This window comes from Callorhinchus milii, unplaced genomic scaffold, assembly GCF_018977255.1.
Source record: "Callorhinchus milii isolate IMCB2004 unplaced genomic scaffold, IMCB_Cmil_1.0 Scaffold6, whole genome shotgun sequence".
In the NCBI taxonomy this organism is placed as follows: Eukaryota; Metazoa; Chordata; class Chondrichthyes; order Chimaeriformes; family Callorhinchidae; genus Callorhinchus; species Callorhinchus milii.
In genome coordinates this window covers 13,141,753-13,159,502 of record NW_024704747.1, presented here as the reverse complement: position 1 = coordinate 13,159,502, position 17,750 = coordinate 13,141,753, and the positions used below count along the sequence as shown (strand labels likewise).

At 44.3% G+C, this 17,750-nt stretch overlaps 1 protein-coding gene across 1 annotated transcript in view; it reads right to left on the bottom strand.

Annotated features, from left to right (window-relative positions):
* Positions 1-2,335: 2,335 nt before the first annotated feature.
* The window catches only part of LOC103186697 (collagen alpha-3(VI) chain), an 83,011-nt gene continuing 67,596 nt past the window's right edge, over positions 2,336-17,750 (bottom strand). Inside the window, exons 46-49 of the mRNA XM_042336498.1 lie at positions 11,521-11,691; positions 11,322-11,372; positions 4,746-4,916; positions 2,336-4,098 (exon numbers count right to left, since the gene is read on the bottom strand). Of these exons, the coding sequence (XP_042192432.1) occupies positions 4,058-4,098; positions 4,746-4,916; positions 11,322-11,372; positions 11,521-11,691 (434 nt within the window). The 3' untranslated portion in view covers positions 2,336-4,057. The remainder of the gene's footprint in view (positions 4,099-4,745; positions 4,917-11,321; positions 11,373-11,520; positions 11,692-17,750) is intronic.

Below are 17,750 nucleotides of genomic sequence, written 5' to 3'. Positions count from 1 at the left end.
AGGGAATATGCGACCGCTGAGAATTTTGCACTACATCCTTAAATATTTGCCACTGTTGGTCTACATTTTTACCTCTTAATCTTATTCTCCAGTCTATTTTACCTAAATCTTTCCTCATACCTACAAAATTAGCCTTATTTAAATTCAGAATACTTGCCTCGGATTTAACTATATCCCTCTCTAACTTAATGCAGAATTCAATCATATTGTGATCACTCTGCCCGAGAGGATTCTTAATACCTACACTGCCAACTAGCCCTGTTTCGTTACACAAAACAAGGTCTAGGATGGCCTGTCCCCTAGTTGGTTCCTCGGCATGCTGCTCTAGAAAGTTATCTCTCATACACTCAATGAACTCTTCTTCTGACCTACTTTTGCCGATTTGGTTTTCCCAATCTATGTGGAGATTGAAATCACCCACTATTATCGCTTTACCTTTCCTACATGCTCCACTGATTTCTTGATTGATACCCTGTGCTATATTGTGATCGCTGTTTGGGGGTCTATAAACCACTCCCATTAATATTTTCTGCCCTTTATTATTTTTTATTTCCACCCATATTGTCTCGACCTCCTGGTCATCGGATTTCAGATCCTTCCTCTCCACTGCTTTTATTTCATCCCTAATTAACAGGGCTACCCCCCACCTCTTTTCCCACAGTGCCTATCTTTCCTGTAAACTGAGAACCCTGGAATATTTAACTCCCACCCTAGATCTCCTTGTAACCATGTTTCAGTGATGGCTACTAGATCGTACCCATATGTGTCTATCTGTGCCTTTAGTTCATCAGTTTTATTCCGAATGCTTCGCGCATTCAGATATAACATTTTTAATTTCCTACCATTTCCTTTACTCTCTGATTCCTTATCTGCTTTGCCAAGCTTCTTACCCCAAGTTAACATATTCCTATTATCTGGCATGCTATTCTGGTCATCTTTACTTTTTCTAATGCTAACTTATGGTTTCTCTTACCTATATATTCCCCCCCCCCCCACCCCTTTACTTGTTTAAATTCCTATTTATTTCCCTGTTAATTTGTTTAGCTAGGACATTTGTCCCAGCACGATTTAAATGCAGCCCTTTTCTCCGAAAGAGCTCTTTTCCCCCAATATTCGTGCCAATGGTCCATAAAAAGAAACCCCTGAGTTCCGCACCACTCTTTTAGCCATGTGTTCAAGTCCTTAATTTGTTTGTTCTTGTACCAATTGTTGTATGGTACAGGCAGTAGTCCCAATAATACCACCTTCGATGATCTCGACTTCAATTTGGACCCCAGCTCTTCAAATTCCCTTCTCAAGTCATCTTGGCCTACTCTACCGATGTCATTGGTACCTATGTGAAGTACCGCCAATGGATCCTACTAACCCCATATCTACCTATCCACTCCGTACACTCAGCAGGCTCCGGCCTGCTCCATGTCCTCTGCCCAGCCCACCCCACCATTGGCGGTCGGGCCTTCAATCTCTATGCCCCAATCCATTGGAACTCCATTTCACAGACCCTTTGACTTGCTCCTTCTCTTGCCTCCTTCAAGGCACGTCTCAGGACACTCTTCTTCAACCGCGCCTTCGGCCACTCTTCTACCCCTATGCTCCCTGCCCTCTACCCTCCCTGATCCCAACTTTGTTCTCGGGTCCAAATCCCTGACTGGCCAGCACCTTGGGACATCCTCTCAACGTGAAAAACGCTATACAAATATAATTTGTTGCTGCCTCAAAATGTTGCACAGTATTTTGATGCTGGCATGTAGTGGATTTGTAGTTGTAGGTGAAGGCAGCAATTTATACACAGCAGTGTCCTACAGGTATGAAATGAATGACCAATTTTATCTGTAAATTTTAATGGAAGTATTAAGCAGTGGGATTAAAAGATCTGCCAGCTAAAACTGAATAGCTTGCCACTGAAAGCTCTGTCTGGTAAGCTTCCTGCTGCTTGTCCAACTAGGACCACCTTACCCATTATGGTTTTGACTTCTAGGGATAGTAGGAGTTGAGTGGGAAGAATTCCTGCCCCAATGACTGATTTGCCCTTCTTAGTCCTGGTGATGAGCCAGGCTGGGTTAGTCTATCATCAGCAGTGCCCTGGAATACTGTGGATCCACCTGGCTGAGGAACCAGACAAGAGACCATCACAGAGACTCGATTCCGACATCTCCTTTGGGGCCAGTTCAGCTCTAAGGGACCCTACTTACACTCTATATTTTTAACTCCTGAATTAGAAGTGATAGGTCCTGACACCAGACCCAATAACAGTGTAAAGGATAACATTTGCACCAACAATACAGAGACCCCTCAGTCTGAGAAGCACAAAAAGAAGCCACCAGCCCTAAACAAGTCAAATTTCAGATCAATTTTATTAGAAACATTCTTGAACGTACATATCTTCCGCAAAGTTATACATGGTAACAATGTTGTAAAAAGACATCAATCAGATGACACAAACATTCACCCCTAGGGCACTCAATTTCCTGGCGTTGTGCTAGGGAAGAATTCCTGATAGTATTTTTGAAAGTATTATTGGTTGTGTGTGTGGGTGTGCTTGTGTGTGAGAAAGAGAGAGAATGTTTTATCACTCAATCACTCAATCTCCTGGCTTCAGCCTCACAAAGCAAGTATTTTTAAACAACTTTTTTTTGTTCTTTTGATGTGTACTTATATGTGTGTGGGTTTTAACCTTCCCTGGTTCTGTGTGGCTGTCAGAATCTGCATTCGTCTGTAGAACCACTACAGTACTACAGTAAGCACCCCTGAGACATCACACTGCCCTTGTAAATACAGTGCTTGCATTTGATATTGTAAATGCAACTTATAACTAACTGGGAAAGCTTCTTAAACTTCTTAGCAAAATAAAGATTGTTAAAAACACTGTTAAGAATGGTACATAAATCTACCCTCACCTGACGAGAGTTGAATGCACTTTTTTTTCTTAGAAAAAAAAGGAAAGTTCAATTTTCGTGATAGTTCATATCTGGTGCAACAGTTCACTAGATTATAGCTGGTCTGAAGGGCGTTAAGATAGGATAAGGGGCTGGGTAAATTGGGTTATATTCCCTAGAGCAGAGGAGGCTAAGGAGTGATTTGAAGTATTTAAAACGTAGTTAAGCTGAAATTAATTGGCAGATTAGATAGTGGATGACTCTTCCCTCGAGTTGTTACGAGGGGCAGGGCCTTAAAATCAGAACTAACTGAAGTCATGAAAGTATTGCTTCCCACAGAGAGTTGTTAGGAGTTCCAAAGCTCTGCCCCAGAATACGGTGGAGGTGAAATTAATCAGTATGTTTAAAAGATAAGAGAGAGAGAGACTTGGGCAGTACAGATTTTAAGGAGTGTGGCAAAAGGATGAAGCGTTTAGATTAAAAGATCTTCCAAGATCTGGTAAACTGTTGGAACAGGTTCAATGGGTTGAGTGGCCTCTTCCTTTTCCGATTTTTCTATGTTTGTATACAGCCAGCGAATGCTGCTAATTTACACCTGGATTAAAAAATTGATCAAAGCATATACATACAATGGAAGCCTACCATGGTTCCCACGCCCCTCCCACACTCCCACCCCCCACCACCTTTCCAACCCCCTCGTATTCTTGACCTTGTGTTAGAATCCAGCTTTAAGACATGTCCCAGAACCACCTTGTTATTTTATGTTTTTTTAATTTTTTTTACACCCAATAAAAAGGAAAAAGCGGTGAGCATAGTCAGAGGAAATGTGGAAAATGTAATGAAAGTATATAATAAAAAGCACACACACCACGGTGTGTGGCACACACGTACATATACAAACATACACACCTGACCGATGAAAATGAAAGAAGCTGGGTTGAACGTGGATGTGTGCAACAGTGAACGGATTAATTATCCACGAATACAACACAAACTTTAGCACCATAATAACATGCAACAACTGTGCTTTTCAAATGGGAAGACTTTTCAAGATTGGGTTAATGAAAGCTATTAGCGTTACAGTGTAAGGTATCCGTGGAACCCTTCAGCGGATTGGGAATGTGGACAGGCCGTTGACACTGGCTTCTATCAGAGGTATGTAGGCCAGGGGATCTGTTTCTTTACGTTCCCATCGTGTTTACCATACCAGGTGGAACCTGACCTAAAAAGGACAATAGACATTGACTTACACCATGGCCTTTCAGTCAACAATATAATAAAAATCCTTGCATTTGGTGCTAATACTAATCTTTGCATTTGATATAGTACTTTATCATGTTGTTGAGACATCTCAAAGCACTTCACAGAATATATTGTAAAGTCGGTGAAACACGGCAGCCAATTGTGCACAGCAATGTCTCACAAACAGTTGTGAATTGAGTGAACACATTTCTTTTTGTTTGAGGGATTATTACTCTGAAAACCAATCCTCCAATCAACTAACGACCAGGTTCCTACTTACTGCTAGGTAAACAGAGGCAGGTGGAGTAACGAAACTTGCTTATGGTTCCGCCCTGCCTGGGAATCAAACCTGGGTCCTCACGCTTGCAAGGCCAGTGCACTAAGCAAGTCCCGTGTCCCGTAGCGCCTATTATGTTTGAAAATCTCGAAGTGCTTAGCGCAGCTCTCTAGGAAGTGTAAAGTGTAGTGACTGTGTACTCTGTAGGCGAACACAGCACCCAGTTTGCACACAGCAACGTCCTACAAACTCTAACCCATTTGCTGCCTCCGTATGGACTCAGTGGAGTAAAACAGAAAGTGAACGTTACTTATTACACAGCTGAAGAGCAATGGGACCAGGTGGATTACCTTTTGTACAGTTCTTGGCACACTCATCCTGCGTGTTGAACCTGTTCTGGTTTCCATTGCACCCACCATACCAGAAGCGTGTGCACTCCGCGCTTTTTGTGTCGTAATACCACCTCAGGACAAAGTTTCGGCACATTCCTTCATCCCGCGGTTGCTGACAAATGTCTGTAACTAATAATAATATATAATAATCCTTGCATTTTATATAGTGCTTTTCGTGTCTTCTAGACTTCTTAAAGCGCTCCACAGAATATACTTTTAAATGAATTGACTGTATATTTGTGGGTGAAACTTGGCAGCCAATTGTGCACAGCAGTGCCCCACAAACAGGGGATTGAGTTATCAAATTATTATTGTTTTTTATTTGAGTGATTATTACGGAGAACAAGTAGAGAATAATTGTAAGGGGTTAAAGGTAAAGCTTATAATGATGGTGCAGAAAGGAGAGGATTCCCAAGATGTGTGTGTGAATGCACACACACATCTTGGGAGTGAGTTACAGGCAGGAATCTACTCTGGGGGGTGGGGCTCAGGGATATATATACAATAAATGTGCAAACCCTCATAATTAGAAATCATATAATTATCTAACTCGTATAAACACCAGAGTCCCATTCAGTTTGCTATCAAAACCATTGGATATCTTTGCACTAGTAATGTTAATCATCTCTTAACTCGTGACACAGCTGCCCTTTCCTCCATTACTTCCACACTTACCAGTTACATTGAATCGCGAGAAATACAGTCTTGACCATCACCACATGTACATTTATAGAACATTGAGTTATGCACGAGCAGTGTAGATTATGGATTAAATCAGATTTTATAAAATTTATACAGTTTCCATATAACTCATACTTCGGGTAAATCATATTAAATGTTATGGTCCCCACTGTGTGACTTATGTGAATTTTACTATATACAGAGAATAACTGATACAGTATCCCAGTAGTGTGGAACCCAATCCAAGAGTTTGGGTGGTTATATATGGAATAACAGATCCTGGGCTGGAATCTAATCAGGGTTTTTTCGGTGATTTACTTATAGAATAGGTTGGGTGTTGTCGGAGGCCAGACTCAGATTGCTATGTTGCAATGACTCCTGTTATTTTCCTGTCACTCCAGGTTTAGCTGGAAATATCCTCACTCAGCCTGTGGCTCTGAACTGCCACATCGCATCGCTGAAGGAATGAGCAATACAATACAAAATGCGAAACAAATTACATTTGTAAAGCGCCTTTCACGTCGGGAGGACATCCCAAGGCACTGAACAGTTAGGGATTAGGACCCAAGCCTGGGGGGGTTGGGCTCAGGGAGGGTGGAGGTCAGAGAGATTAGGAGGGTGACCGAAGGCATGGTCGAAGAGTGGGGCCTTGAAGGAGGCAAGAGAGGGAGCAAGGTGAAGAAAATGTTGGATGAAGTTACAGAGGGTGGGGGCAGAGAGGCTGAAGGCCCCGACTGCCGATGGTGGGTCGGGCCGGGCGTGGAACATGGAGCAGGCTGGAGCCTGCTGAGAAAAGGGAGTGGACAGGTTGATAAGGGGTTAGCAGGTCGGAGAGGTAGGAAGGGCCATGGAGGGCCTTGAAGATGAGGACGAGAATTTTGAACTCGATCTTCTGAGGGATGGAGAGCCAGTGGAGCCGGGCGAGGGCGGGTGTGATGGGGTCACAGAGCCTGGTGCGGGTCAGGACACGAGTTGCAGAGTTCTGGATGATCTGCAGCTTGTGGAGGGAACAGTTAGGAAGGCTAACAAGCAGGGCGCTGGCATAGTCAAGCCTGGTTGTAATGAAGGTATGTATGAGGGTTTCGGCGGCCTGAGGAGTGAGGCAGTGGCGGAATTGAGCAATGTTGCGGAGAATGGGGGAAGGCAGAGCGGGTCATGGCACGGATGTGGGTGGAAAGGACAGTTGAGGGTTGAACAAGATGCCTAGGTTCCTGACTGGCTTGGTGAGCTGGAGAGTGCATCGTTGAATGTTACCAGTGCCTGAGGTACGGAGTTGCTGACGCGATCCAGGAGGAGAATCTTTTCCTGATTCTTTAAAGCCTGAAACTAAATGAAACAAACATTCCTCTCTTTCACCCTCATACTGCCATTCTCTGCCTCCCTCTGACTGCGTGGCAGTGATATACGGCTCAGTTATCTGTCCTGACCCTCAATGTTCATCAACGCGCATGTACAGAATTTTTGTCTGGTCCCAGGCAAGTGATAAGGATAAACTTGTCTCTCTCTACACATCACTACACTGATATTGGATCTCTGTGCTGATGTCGCTATACTAATACTGCATTGCTGTAACTGATATCACACTGCTATATTTAAAGCTCATTGTTGCCAGCATGTTTTTTTTGGTCAGCCGGGTGTCTGACACATGCAGAAACCCATCACCATGCTTCAGATTATCCAAATCAAACTGAGAATTCCAGAGAGAGATTCCCGAGATTGAGAAGCTGTGAGGCGCGGAGATGTGCATAGCCAGTTCCTGCCACAACCCAAGCAGGACTCTCCTGTCACTGCCCCACGCTCCACTCGTCTCTAGATTATAACCCACCTGGATCCTACCACTGGGGATAATACTGTCCTTAGGACTCTCAAATCTCTTTCCCTATAGCACCTTTTAATATATAGCTCAATTAACTGTAGTTAATAATAATAATCCTTGCATTTGATATAGCGCTTTTCACGTCGGGAGGACGTCCCAAAGCGCTTCTCAGAAGACACTGTAAAGTGAATTGACTGTATATTTGTGGACGAACGCGGCAGCCAATTGCGCACAGCAATGTCCCACAAACAGTCGTAGATTGAAAATGACCAATTTATTATTGTTTTTTGTTTTGGAGGAATTATTATTAGGCGTGTGGAGTAAGGAAACTTGCCCAAGGTTTCGCCCTCTGCCTGGAATTGACCTCAGGTCTCTCACTTGCAAAGCGAGTGCTCTAACCACTGAGCCACAGGACTCCACAAGTTCCAGAAGTATTAGAAGCCGAGTTATACCACCCAGCTTAGACTGTGGAACATACTCTTTGACCGCACTTTTGGTTAACTTTCCCAACCACAACCCTCTTCAAATCCCACACCCAGCTTGGGTACCTAGCCAGCAGTCACTTTGAGATGTCCACCTAATGTGAAAGGCGCTATATAAATGTAAATTATATTATACTGTATTACATACTGGGTAGGGCTCTGTTATACCACCCAACTGAGACACGGGTATACTGTAGACAGCACAGAGCTCTGTTATACCATTGGATTGATGCAGGTATATACAACACAAAGCTCTGTTTTACCCCTGACCGATACAGGGGTATGTACAGTACAGCGCTCTGCCTAGTCAGGCTTCTTGATTAGCACATAACTCTTTTAATAGTATCGTAAAGCACTTCAAACAATGAGATGGTTTGAAATGTAGCAAGTGTTGTATTGCCAGTGAAAGCAGCAGCTAATGTTCACTTAGTAGCACCCCACCAGCAGTAAATCCCTTCAGACAGATAGAGCCAAAGGACCATGATTGTTAGAGAGCAGCGTACCGCACGCTGGCTTGCCATTTGAAATGTACAACTCATCTGCCTCAGCAACATCTCACGAACAGCATTGAATGACAATTATTCTGTATAATGGTGAATTTGGCTGAGAGAAGAACATAGGCCTCAGATGGTCTCTGCCCCTTTTGTTAAGTAGTGCTGTGCAATCTTTCATAGGCTGATGGAACCTCAGTTTAATAGCTCATGTGAAGGACAGAACCTCCGACAACACAGCCCAGAAATTCCACTTTGCCTATGAGAGTATTTACTTAAAATGTAAGATATTGTAGAATTGGGGAAATTTCTTAAATTCATTCTTTGTGTGTTTTTTTTATACTCTTAATAACTATGGCGTTCACCCACAAAATACACAGTCACTTCACTTTATAGTGATTACGGTGAAGCGATTTGAGACATCCTCCTGATGTGGAAGACACTGTATCAAATGCAACAATTATTATTATTAAAACCGCTTCCGAATTAAGACTGATTTTTCCATCTTAAATTTTACAATAAAATAATCCCATGGATTTAGACCACCATCAGGACATCCTTCTGAAATGAAAGGCACTGTATAAATATAATTTGTTGTTGTTGTTGATACAAGGGAGAAATTTGGGTAAAATGTAAGATGAAGACCCAAGTAAGGCTTAAATTCGAGGCTACCCACCAAGGCAGCCTGACCCTCCGTACTGAGCAACTGCTGATGATGCAAAGAAATGAGGAGTGGAGAGTTTTGAGGAGTGAGCTGTCAGCTTTAATAGCTCAGGATGTTTGCGCAATGCAAACCAGATGCTGAAAACAGCTGTGAACTTACTCCACAGACTCTAGCCAGTCTGCAGGAAAAAAATGCAGCTCAGAGCTTTGGAATTGTGAAGGTCATTGTCTCCGAACACAATAAACCTTGATATAATAATATTATTATTATTCTATCTAGATATAATGATTTATTATTTTATCTTTGCCACATGCAGATCCCCGTGTCTGAAATGGAATGCGTATTCTCTCCCTGTGTAGCTGCATCTCACTTATCTAATTCCAGAGAGTATTAGCCCCAGGTTGACAAGAGCTAAGCATTGAGGGACCCCAGAGTATGCGTTGGGGTATCTCCTTGAATCTAACTGGCTAAAACTACATAACTTGCCATTGAGAGCACTATCTGGCAAAGTTCCTGCTCCTTGTTCGGCTACGACCATCCTACCAGTTAGGGCTTTGGCTTGTAGGGTTAACATGAGCTCAGTGTGAAGAATCCCTTCTCCTCACATTTGGTCTGTTCCTCTAAGTCCTGCCAATGAGCCAATGAGGCTGGCTGTGCTGTCATCAGCAGTGTCTTAGAGTACTGCAGAGCCATCTGGCTCAGGAATTCAACTAGAGACCACCTCAGAGGGTTGACTCAAATGCAACATTCCATTGCCAAAAATGTCACCTTGGAACCTGTGAAGTTCAAAGGCTCCCACCCATCCCCATTCTCCAACTCCCACCCCACGTGTAAACAACACGCCGTCAACCTGGTCTTTACAAATTATCCACTTGAGACCCCAAATTATACCTAATCTTATCCTTAAGATTGTTTCACAACTTTGGAAAATTATCTTAAATTGAGTCTGAGTCTCAGGTCTTTGCAGTTCTTAGAAAGACCCACAGAGATCTGCTTATTTTATCATGAGCTACTTCATACTGACAGGCTCACTAACAGCACCCAGCCAGCACTCTGCATTACTGATTATCTCTACTGATGTTATTCAAGCTCGCACGCATTCTCGGGCTCTGAAACTCCCGTGTTACTGACTGCATTTCTGTTCACGTTAATCCAACTCTCTAGTCCCAAAAGTGGGGAAATCTTTGATGAAAGCAACCCCTGAATTTATGCCCTTGCATGACATTAAGGCATTTAGAGTTGAAATATTACAGATAACATTCTAAGCTAAAAAAAATGCCTCTTGTAACAGGCTTTTCCAAAATCCATTATTCTCATCTGTTGACCTGTCAAAACTGACTGTTTGGATAATGCAGTGTGAAAGTGGGTGAAATTCATCAACTTCAATGCATTTTTTTAAATTCCAAATATGGTTTAGTAGCTGGAATGCAGCTGAGCTGTATTTGAAGCACCGAAAGAATAACCATGCTTTGTCTGGGACAGCTTAAGCTGCCAGCACAGGGGCTCCCTGAAGGAGGAGAAAGAGACTCACCCATAACGAGTTTCCCTGTTGGATGTCTCCCAGATTTACAGACCAGCGGACATTGGGATTCTTCCTCCACTCTAGCCTGTCCATTCATTGACCTCGAAAGGATCATCCCTCCCACCACAATAAAAAAAGCTCCATGTGCTATCATCTCTGAGTCCGTTTCTAATGTTAGATTTCAATTGACGTCTGTTGTGTGTCTGGGCAGATTCAGCATCTTCTTTTGGCAGTGAGCAGGGAATAAAACAACGGGACGAAGCCAAACTGGAAAATCTGAGCTTGCAACTTGGACGTAGTTCAAGACACTTTTGGCTGTGGCAGCCCCAATCCTTCAATTCAGTTTTATTGACCTATCCCTAGATCTGGAATCTCTTTAGTGCCTTAAGTTGTAATATGGCCAATGGCAAGGGTTCAACAAGGCAGGTTAGTTTAACATTAGTCAAAAGTTGTTGGTTTTGCTGCTCTTTTATTCACAGCAAGAATAAGCTTTGCATCTGATCTAGCCCCTCATCTCATCAAAACGTCCTGAAGAGCTTCATAGCAAATACACTGTGTATTTTGGGGCGAGCATGACAAAGAGCATCTGTATGTCCTGTCTGTCTCTTCCAGACTATCCAGTCTTCGCTTTGTCTCCCCTGCTCTATCCCATCTCCTGTCTGTCTCCCCTGCCTTTTCCCATCTCCTCTTTCTCTCTCCCTGCTTTCTGTCTCCCTGTCCTTGCTCAGTCTCTTCTTCCTTCCTCCTCCTCTCCAGATCACACTGATCATCATGGGCACACATGGCTAAATTGGTACCAGACCCAATGCAGACTATAAGATACAAGATCCAGTGTGCACGTCACACTGGACCTGGGGTTAACTTGAGCGCTCATTTACCTGGCAGCGAATTTTCCTCACCCACAGATTCTGATGTGCTCCTCTCTGGCACTGTTGAAGAAAACCAATCGCTTTATAAATACGCGGAATTTTGTCTTGCACTCTTAACTGTCTGAATTTAATTTCAATGGAGTGGGGAGTAAAGGGGGAGGTGGGTGGTGCTCAGAGAGGGAGGTTCCCTGACGGCCACTGTACTTACATGATTTGCCGCACTCTCTAAGGCACTCGGCTTCTGTATCAAACCTATTGGCATTACCGTCACAGCCCCCATACCAAAACTGAGTGCAGATCTTGTTTTTCCCGTCAAAGAACCATTTCGCAAGATATTCCAAACACCGAGATCCCGAGTCAAAATCCAGCATGCACCGATCTGTGAAATTTACACGCAAAAATATGAGCAATTAATAACCCAGGGCACACTTGGCCACAGCTAAATAAAAACAGGGAGGGATGGTTTGTGAAATACAGTGGAACCCCATTGTAATAATAATAATCCTTGCATTTGGTACAATACCTTATTACATCATCGAGACATATCAAAGCGCTTCACAGATTATACTGTAAAGTGAATTGTGTATTGTGTATTTTGAGGGCAAAACGCAGCAGCCAGTTTGCACACAGCAATGTCCCACAAATAGCCATGGAGTGAGTGACCGATTTTATTTGGAAGATTTATTGGCCAGGACACCAGGAGAAACTTCCTTCTTCTTTCAAATAGTGCCATGGGATCTTTAATATCCACATGAACAGGCAGACACAACCTACAAATTACACAGTCAATCAATTTTACAGTATATCCTGTAGAAGCGCTTTGAGACGACTCAATGACATGATATGGTACTGTATATGGTGCTGAAATGAAAGGATTTTTACAATAATTATTTTTGCAACCTGATATAGCGTCGTATTGTGTTGAAACCATTTCAAAGCACTTTTCTGCAAAGTTTTTCTGCAAAAAGAGTTTTCTGCAAAGTGCAGTAAATGTGTATTTGTAGGCGAATGCAGCAGTTGATTTGCATACAGCAATCTCCCACAACCCTTTTTTTATATCTGGGGGATTCTTGGCCAGGACATACAATCAGACAGACAGACTCTCTTCATCTTAGAATGCAATTTTCATTGTAACCGTGGAATAAAACGCTAGTCATTAGCGCATGTTAGATCGCAGTGTGGCCAACTGTTCAACAGCAGAGGGCTCTATCTCTGTGCACCATAGTACCAAGAGGAGATCTATCCTGTTCCTCAACAACCATCACATATACCATTTGCCAGAGAAGGTCAATCAGGGGCCGGAAATGTCTTGTGGTCTTGGCCTTAAGAGTACATCTGATGAAGTAAGTTTGTACAGGATTTGACTGAATTCTTCAATTCAATCTCAACTTGGAAGCCAGTTTTCCACAATTCCCTCTGGGTTACTGACTTCAACATTAAAATTGAGTTCAAGAAATTTTCCAAAATTCTGCACAATCTTAAATTTTGTGTCAGTGATCTTGAGGTTAAGACCAAGAGGTTATTAGAGGCCTCAGGAATGGTTTGAACTCCTTCCCTCTCCCCTTCTCCACACTCATTCTTTGCCCATCTCCACCCTCTCCTTCTCCTCATCCTGCTCTACTCCCATCCCCTATCTCCCCTTCCCTCCTGAGGCATTGAGACTAGTTAGAACCCCAAACACTGTCACCAAAGGGCTAACTCAGCAGTGTTGTGGTTGGAGCTGGGACTTTTAGCTGTGTCCCAACGCACTTGCCAACTGAGCTGTGAGGAGAGGGAAAAGTAATTCCTGCAGAGCCCTTTGCTGCAGTAACTAAGTAAGCTATCTTACTCTTTTATTGCCTTCCTCTCTGTGCTTGTAATGCCGAACACATTAACTGTTGTAAAGTCAGATACTGGCTAATTACTGAACTTCATTGCCCTCCTGGTACGTGAAAATACACTCCATAGTCTTAAGCACCATGTACTTTTTAGCACAGTCAGATCCACAAATTCCAACTTAGAATTCATTCCAGCTTTACTATACAACAACAAGATTCCATTTATAGAGCGCCTTTCACGTCGGGAGGACGTCCCAAGGCGCTGTACAGTTGGGTCAGGACCCGAGCAAGGGGGAAGTGGTCGGGTGAGGGGAGGGAGCGAGGAGGGGGTAGAGAGTCGAGAGGGTCGCTGAAGGCACGGTCAAAGAGAAAGGTTTCAAACCAGCCTTGAAGGAGGAAAGGGGGAAGGCGGCGAAGGCACTGGGGGATAGAGTTCCAGAGCCCAGGGGCTGAGAGGCTGAAGGCTCGGCCACCGATGGTAGGGCGGTTGAGGCGGGGGATGTGGAGCAGACCGAAGCCAGAGGAACGGAGGGTACGGGCAGGTAGGTAGGGGGATAGTAGGTCGGAAAGGTAGGAGGGAGCAAGGCCGTTAATGGCCTTGTAGGTGAGGATGAGGATCTTGAAATCGATCCTCTGGGGGATGGGGAGCCAGTGGAGGCGAGCGAGGGTGGGAGTGATGTAGTCGCGAAGCCTGGTGCGGGACAGTACATGAGCTGCAGAGTTCTGAATGACCTGCAGCTTGTGGAGGGAGGTGCCGGAAATGCCGGCGAGGGGAGAGTTCCCATAGTCCAGCCTTGAGGTGATAAAGGCGTGGACCAGAGTTTCAGCAGCATGAGGGGTGAGGTAGTGCCGTAGTCTGGCGATGTTCCGGAGGTGATGGAAGGCGGTGCCAGTTGTGGCACGGATATGAGGGAGAAAGGACAGCTCAGGGTCGAACAGCGAGGTTCCTGACTGGCTTTGAGAGGTGGAGAGTGCAGCCTTGGATGCTGATGCTGTCAGCGCCTGAGGTGCGGATGCGCTGACGTGAGCCAATCAGGAGGGCCTCAGTTTTACGCACGTTGAGCTGAAGAAAGTTGTCTCTCATCCAGGACTCGATGTCGGACAGGCAGCTGTCAGGACATCGGTGGTCGTGGAGTTGAGGGTAGAGGAGGAAAGGTAGAGTTGGGTGTCATCCACATACATGTGGAAGTTAACCCCATGTCTGCGGATGATGTCACCAAGGGCGAGCATATAGAGGGTGAAGAGGAGGGGACCGAGGACAGAGCCCTGAGGGACACCGCACGAGACAGTGCGGGGGGGTGGAGGAAAAACCATTCGTGGAAACAAAGTGAAGACGGTGGGAGAGGTACGACCTAAACCACTCAAGGACAGGGCCTTGAAGGTTGAGGTGGGAGGACAAGCGGTGGAGGAGGATAGCGTGGTCGACCGTATCGAATGCTGCCGATAGGTCGAGGAGGACGAGGAGGCAGAGGGAGCCCTGGTCAGAGATGTTCAGGATGTCATTGGTGACCTTGACCAGGGCAGTTTCTGTGCTATGGGCAGCATAATTTGTTTTTAAAAATAATAATCCTCACATTTAGGATTGCAAACATCTAAAATTAAAGATTAATCCTTGACTGACTGAACACAAGATTGGTATGAAATGCCTGCAGAGAGGGAGAAAAAAAACTTTGCCCAGAATAAGAACCTCTCTTGGAGACATGTCCTATACATTTGGTGACAACTGACATCCTGCATGACCCACCTCTTTTAAGAGAGGTGCTTAATTCTGAGCAGGAGTTGGAACTGGCATTAAAATCCAGTAAAATTATGTTTATTAGAATTAGGTGTCAGTCTGGCTCGGTAGGTTGTTTGCTTGCCTCTGAGTCAGAAGGTTATGGGAACAAGCCCTATGTCAAGGCTTTGAGCTGATAGTCCAGGCTGACGCTTCAGTGCAGTGCATTTGTCTGCCTGTTCAGGTGGGTGTTAAAGATTCCATGACGCTACTCAGAAAGAGAAGGAAAGTTTTCCCCTGGTGTCCTGGCCAATATACCTCCATTTTAATCAGCCATTTACTTTATGGCCGTTTGTGGGGCATTGCTCTGTACAAATTGGCTGTCGTGTTTTGCTACAAAAACAGTCATTAACACTGAACAACGGTTTCTGTAAAGTGCTTTGAGATATTTCAATGTGATACATGGATATAAATATACAAACTTATGTTCTTTCGTCTCTGATTATAGTTGCTGTTTAGATTGCTCCCAGACCTCCACCTACCCTGCTAACCTAGTGCGTAAAGATGACTTCTGTGGCAGTGCCAAGCACAAAGACCAGAAAGTCTGAGATTCAAAGCCTGCAGTCTGTGCTGAGTTAGCTGATCTAATTGTTAGGATGCTTACAATCTGCCTCAGTACTCTGCTAGGCTACAAGGGGAAGGGAAGAAATCAACCAGGGCTCCTGCTCCCTGTCCAGTATGTGGGCATCCAGTGACAATAGGTTCAAAACCATAATGTTACACAAAACAACACATTTAGGAGAAAAGCAGGTGAAACAAGCACAAAATGCTTTCAGTATTGTGCTGCGTCAGATTCATATTTTTTACAGCTATACCGAATACTCCATCTAATCCCATAGCTCGTGGGAGTGAATGAGAGCCACTAACACATACACTTCTCCTATGAAATATGATTGTGACACCATTATATACCCTCATAACATACAATCAGCGCATACAGTCTCTCCCTATCATCTGACACTGTTCCCATCTGCCTAAAAACATTACAGTATCAGAACCCTTTAGAAGACACAGTGCCATTACCTTGCACTGAAGTGGGCAACATCAGCTTCTGATGGTCTTCCTTCCAGATACTGATTCCCAAAAAGGCTGACCTTAGCACTCCCCCCACCATACGAGGGCAGGATAATACAAGCCAACTGAACTGGGCGTCGATGGTGAGAAGGTGAAGGTAGTGTAGTAAAAAGGGTAACAGACAGCAAACTGTCCATGCAAGAGAGAACACAACAAATTGATTTCACATATTGCCTTTCACATCAGGAGGACATCCCAAGTCGTTGGACAATAGAGAGTTTGCACCCGAGCTGGGGTTTGGAGTCAAGAGGGGTGGAAGTTAAGAGGGTGTGGGTGGGAGGATGATCAATACCCAAATGCTGACCCTTACTTTAGAAGAGGATGCTCTAGAGGAGGAGGGGGTGTCTTTGGGTGGGTGAGTGGTGCTGGCAGAGTTGTTGACGCTGAGTTAGGGCCTTGATCTCCGGGCCTTGAAGGTACCCAGAGTTTGGAATACTGCAGTAAAACTCATATAAATCATATCAGTTTGGGACCATAATAATAATAATATAATAATAATAATCCTTGCATTTGATATAGCGCTTTTCACGTCGGGAGGACGTCCCAAAGCGCTTCACAGAACACACTGTAAAGTGAATTGACTGTATATTTGTGGGCGAACGCGGCAGCCAATTGCGCACAGCAATGTCCCACAAACAGTCGTAGATTGAAAATGACCAATTTTTATTATTGTTTTTGGTTTTTGGAGGGATTATTATCAGGCGTGTGGAGTAAGGAAACTTGCCCAAGGTTTCGCCCTCTGCCTGGAATTGAACTCAGGTCTTTCACTTGCAAAGCGAGTGCTCTAACCACTGAGCTACAGGACTCCACCATACCATGTAATATGGCTTATGCGAAGTTGAGTTGCAGACAAACCTGTTTAAATTGTATAAAATCCAATTTAATCAATAATCTACATCACGCATGTGTAATTCAATGCAGCTGGTAAGTGCACATATGGTGACGGATCAAGACTACGTTGCCTGCGAACCCTTTGCCACATGCGCACTTACTGGCAAGGATTGGAATTGCATTGAATTGCGGGAAATTAAGTTCTTCTGCAAAAGCGGCAAAGGATCAAAACTACGCTTCCCGTAATTCAATGCAGCCAGTTGGTAAGTGCACATGTCAGGACAGGACATAATTTCCAGCGTTTTAATGCAACCAGTAAATGTGGGAGTAATGGAGGATAGAGGAGTGGTGTTACGAGTTAAGAGATGATTCATACAACAGTGCAAAGAAATCTAAGTGGTTTTGATAGGAAACTGAATGGGACTCAGGTGCATGTAAGACTCAGGCAATTATACGATTTAAGACCAACGCAAGTTTTACTTTACTGTACACAGGAGGTGTTGAGAGGGCAAAGGCCATGCAATGTATCCCTCTGAGGAGATCACAGTGTGCAGCGTCCTTATTCCTAGCTACACCTCCTCGCCCCTCTACTCTCCGACACCATCAATCTCTCCCTATTATTTGGCACCATTCCCATCCGCCTAAAAATAACTATAATAATAATTCTATAATAATTCCTTGCATTTGAGGTAGCACTTTTGTGTGTGGAGTACGGAAACTTGCTCAAGGTTTCGCCCTGCTGGGAATCACACCCATCCCTGCTTTCTAACTACTGGCTCATCTCCAATCTTCCTTTTCTTTCTAAGTTCCTTGAAAGAGTCATTGCTTCCCAGCTTCACTCATTCCTGTCCTACCACTCCCTGCACGAGCCCCTCCAGTCAGGTCTTATGTCTCACACCGTCTCCAATTTGTCTCCACCAAGGGTTTCCCTTTCAGCCCCTG